The following is a 2,318-nucleotide window of genomic DNA, read 5'->3' as shown; positions in this document are numbered from 1 at the left end:
ATAGCATTGCCTTCATATTCATATCTATAATTAGAAAGTATTTCTTGAGGGACAGTCTTATATACGAGTGCCTTCTAATGTGCCATTTTACTAATTTGATTGAAAGAATTCCCAAGTCTCTCCTCGTAATTTACCATAGAAATCTCCACTGTCACTACTCTTAATGTGTCATTATTTGGATGGCCCTGAACAACTGTTATTAACACTCCCCACAACTCTCAGAAAGATAAGTATAATTATTGTATTTTCAAGATGATAACTAAGACATCTTTATTTAACTAATGAAATAATCTTTAAATTTTTTAAGATACATTTCCATTTTAGATGAGAAAAAATATCTTTTAAAATGTTGTATATTAGTAATTAATTTCCATTTTAAATGCTGCAAGAATCAAAGGAGGAAAAACACTTAGAGAAAACATTAAAATATCTCAATTTTTGATTCATAAAAACTCAATATTGAAAAACATAGTGAATATATGGCTATAAAGTAAAAAATTACTGTAAGCCTATAGTCTATTGATATGGCCATGATGTTTGGAAGATTTTTGTTGCACTGAAAATTTCTAACACAAGTCTCTGATGGTCACCCATATAATATTTAAAAATGAGTCATTTTTTATAAAAACGATATAATACATCAGGTATCTAATAAAGTTAACATAGGGTTGAAATAGTTGATCATTTTATACACTTTAGTAACAAGTAGCTAATATTTTCAATATTTAGAGATTTGTGTCATTTTGTCACCTAAAATGCTGCATAGGGCCACTTTCATATCCCTGTTCCTCAAGCTATAAATCACAGGATTTAGGCAGGGAGGTAACAGAGAGTAAAACACTGACATGAGCAGGTTCAATGATGATGCAGAGTTTGATGTTGGGCCTAAGTATGCAAAATATCCAGATGAAAGAAATAAGGCTATGTGAACATAGGAAATAACCATTAATATAAAACACAAGAAAAGAAAACAACAGCTGGTAATGATAAACACATATTCTAGAATGTTTTCTCCAGAGCAAGCAAGTGTGAGAAGTGATGGAATATCACAGAAGAACTGATGAATTATATTGGGACCACAGAAATGGACAGAGAATGTTCCTGCAGCATGAAGGGACCCATAGAAACACCCACTGAGCCATGCTGCAACCACCATCTGCACACAGGCAGCTCTATTCATGATGGTCTCATAGTGCAGAGGGAGGCAGATGGCAGCATAGCGGTCATAAGACATCACCAAAAGAAGGGAAAACTCAGTGCCTGTCAAAAATACAAAACAAAAAACCTGTACAATACACCCCAGGAAAGAGATTGAGTGGATTTTGGTCACAGAGTTCGTGATGGATTTGGGAACTGTGACAGAGATATAACAGATATCAATCAAGGACAAATTCTTCAGAAAGAAATACAGGGGAGATTGGAGATGCTGGTCTATGGTGGTGAGGATGATAATGAGGAGATTTCCCATTAGTGCTGCCATGTAAATCAGGGAGAAGAGTGTGGGGCACAGTGTCTGCAGCACTTGGCCTTCTGGGAATCCCATGAGCAAAAATTCCATGTAGTTTGTCATGTTGGTCATTGTCTCAGTCATTGTGACTCCTATCTGCAGAAATGTGAATAAAATTAGAATCACTTCTGTTACTTAAATCTCCCTCCTTAGGTTTTTAATATAATTGTAGAATTATTTTACTCCATTCTTATTGTTTTTGTGACACAATATTGCACATTGAATTATATTTTTAAAGATTAAAAATTGTCCAGTCATGTACTGTTTTATAAATGTCCTTAAGAACAGTCTACATCTTGTTATCTAATGATATCATGATTATGTAGTACATAGAAATAAATGATCTGTCCATAGAGGAAGTTTTGTATCAACTTTAATAGAATGCTTAAAGTGGTAGGAATTTTTCCATGCATGGATATCTGGTTTATTACCAGATAAATAAAGTTTATTAGATTAATAAGATTTCCTTATTTTTCTCCACCATCTTATGGTATAGGTAACCAAAGAAAGATAAGTGGACAAAGGAAAATATTCTTTGTGCAAGATGAATGTGAGTAAATGATAGCATTTCTAAGATGCAACTTCCATAGATATTCAAGTTTGTCAATGGCACACTGATATTTTTACTGTTATTTTTACTGAAATATTATATTTTTCAAAAAAATAAATAGAATCTTTAACTTTATATCTCAAAAAATAGAATGTATTTAGGCCACAAAGAAAGCCTCAAGAGATAAATAAAATTGTAATGAGCTATTGTATCTTTTGAAATACCAAGATATAAAATTAGAAATCAATAGCAAACTACAGA

The 2,318-nt window shown here is 32.5% G+C and overlaps 1 protein-coding gene across 1 annotated transcript; it reads right to left on the bottom strand.

Moving 5' to 3' along the window:
* Window positions 1-718: 718 nt before the first annotated feature.
* LOC103729080 (olfactory receptor 14A16-like) lies at window positions 719-1,591 on the bottom strand. Its single transcript, XM_008827053.1, has one exon. The coding sequence runs from the start codon at window positions 1,589-1,591 to the stop codon at window positions 719-721; it is 873 nt and encodes a 290-aa protein (XP_008825275.1).
* Between the last annotated feature and the right edge of the window lie 727 nt (window positions 1,592-2,318).

The sequence above is a fragment of the Nannospalax galili genome, unplaced genomic scaffold (assembly GCF_000622305.1).
Source record: "Nannospalax galili isolate Female #2095 unplaced genomic scaffold, S.galili_v1.0 scaffold353, whole genome shotgun sequence".
NCBI lineage: Eukaryota > Metazoa > Chordata > Mammalia > Rodentia > Spalacidae > Nannospalax > Nannospalax galili.
The sequence above is the reverse complement of the archived record's forward strand: the minus strand, read 5'-3'. Positions and strand labels throughout refer to the sequence as shown.

What these genes read in the sequence shown, in the direction of transcription:
- LOC103729080 (XM_008827053.1), bottom strand. Translation starts at nt 1,591, where the DNA reads ATGACTGAGACAATGACCAACATGACAAACTACATGGAATTTTTGCTC.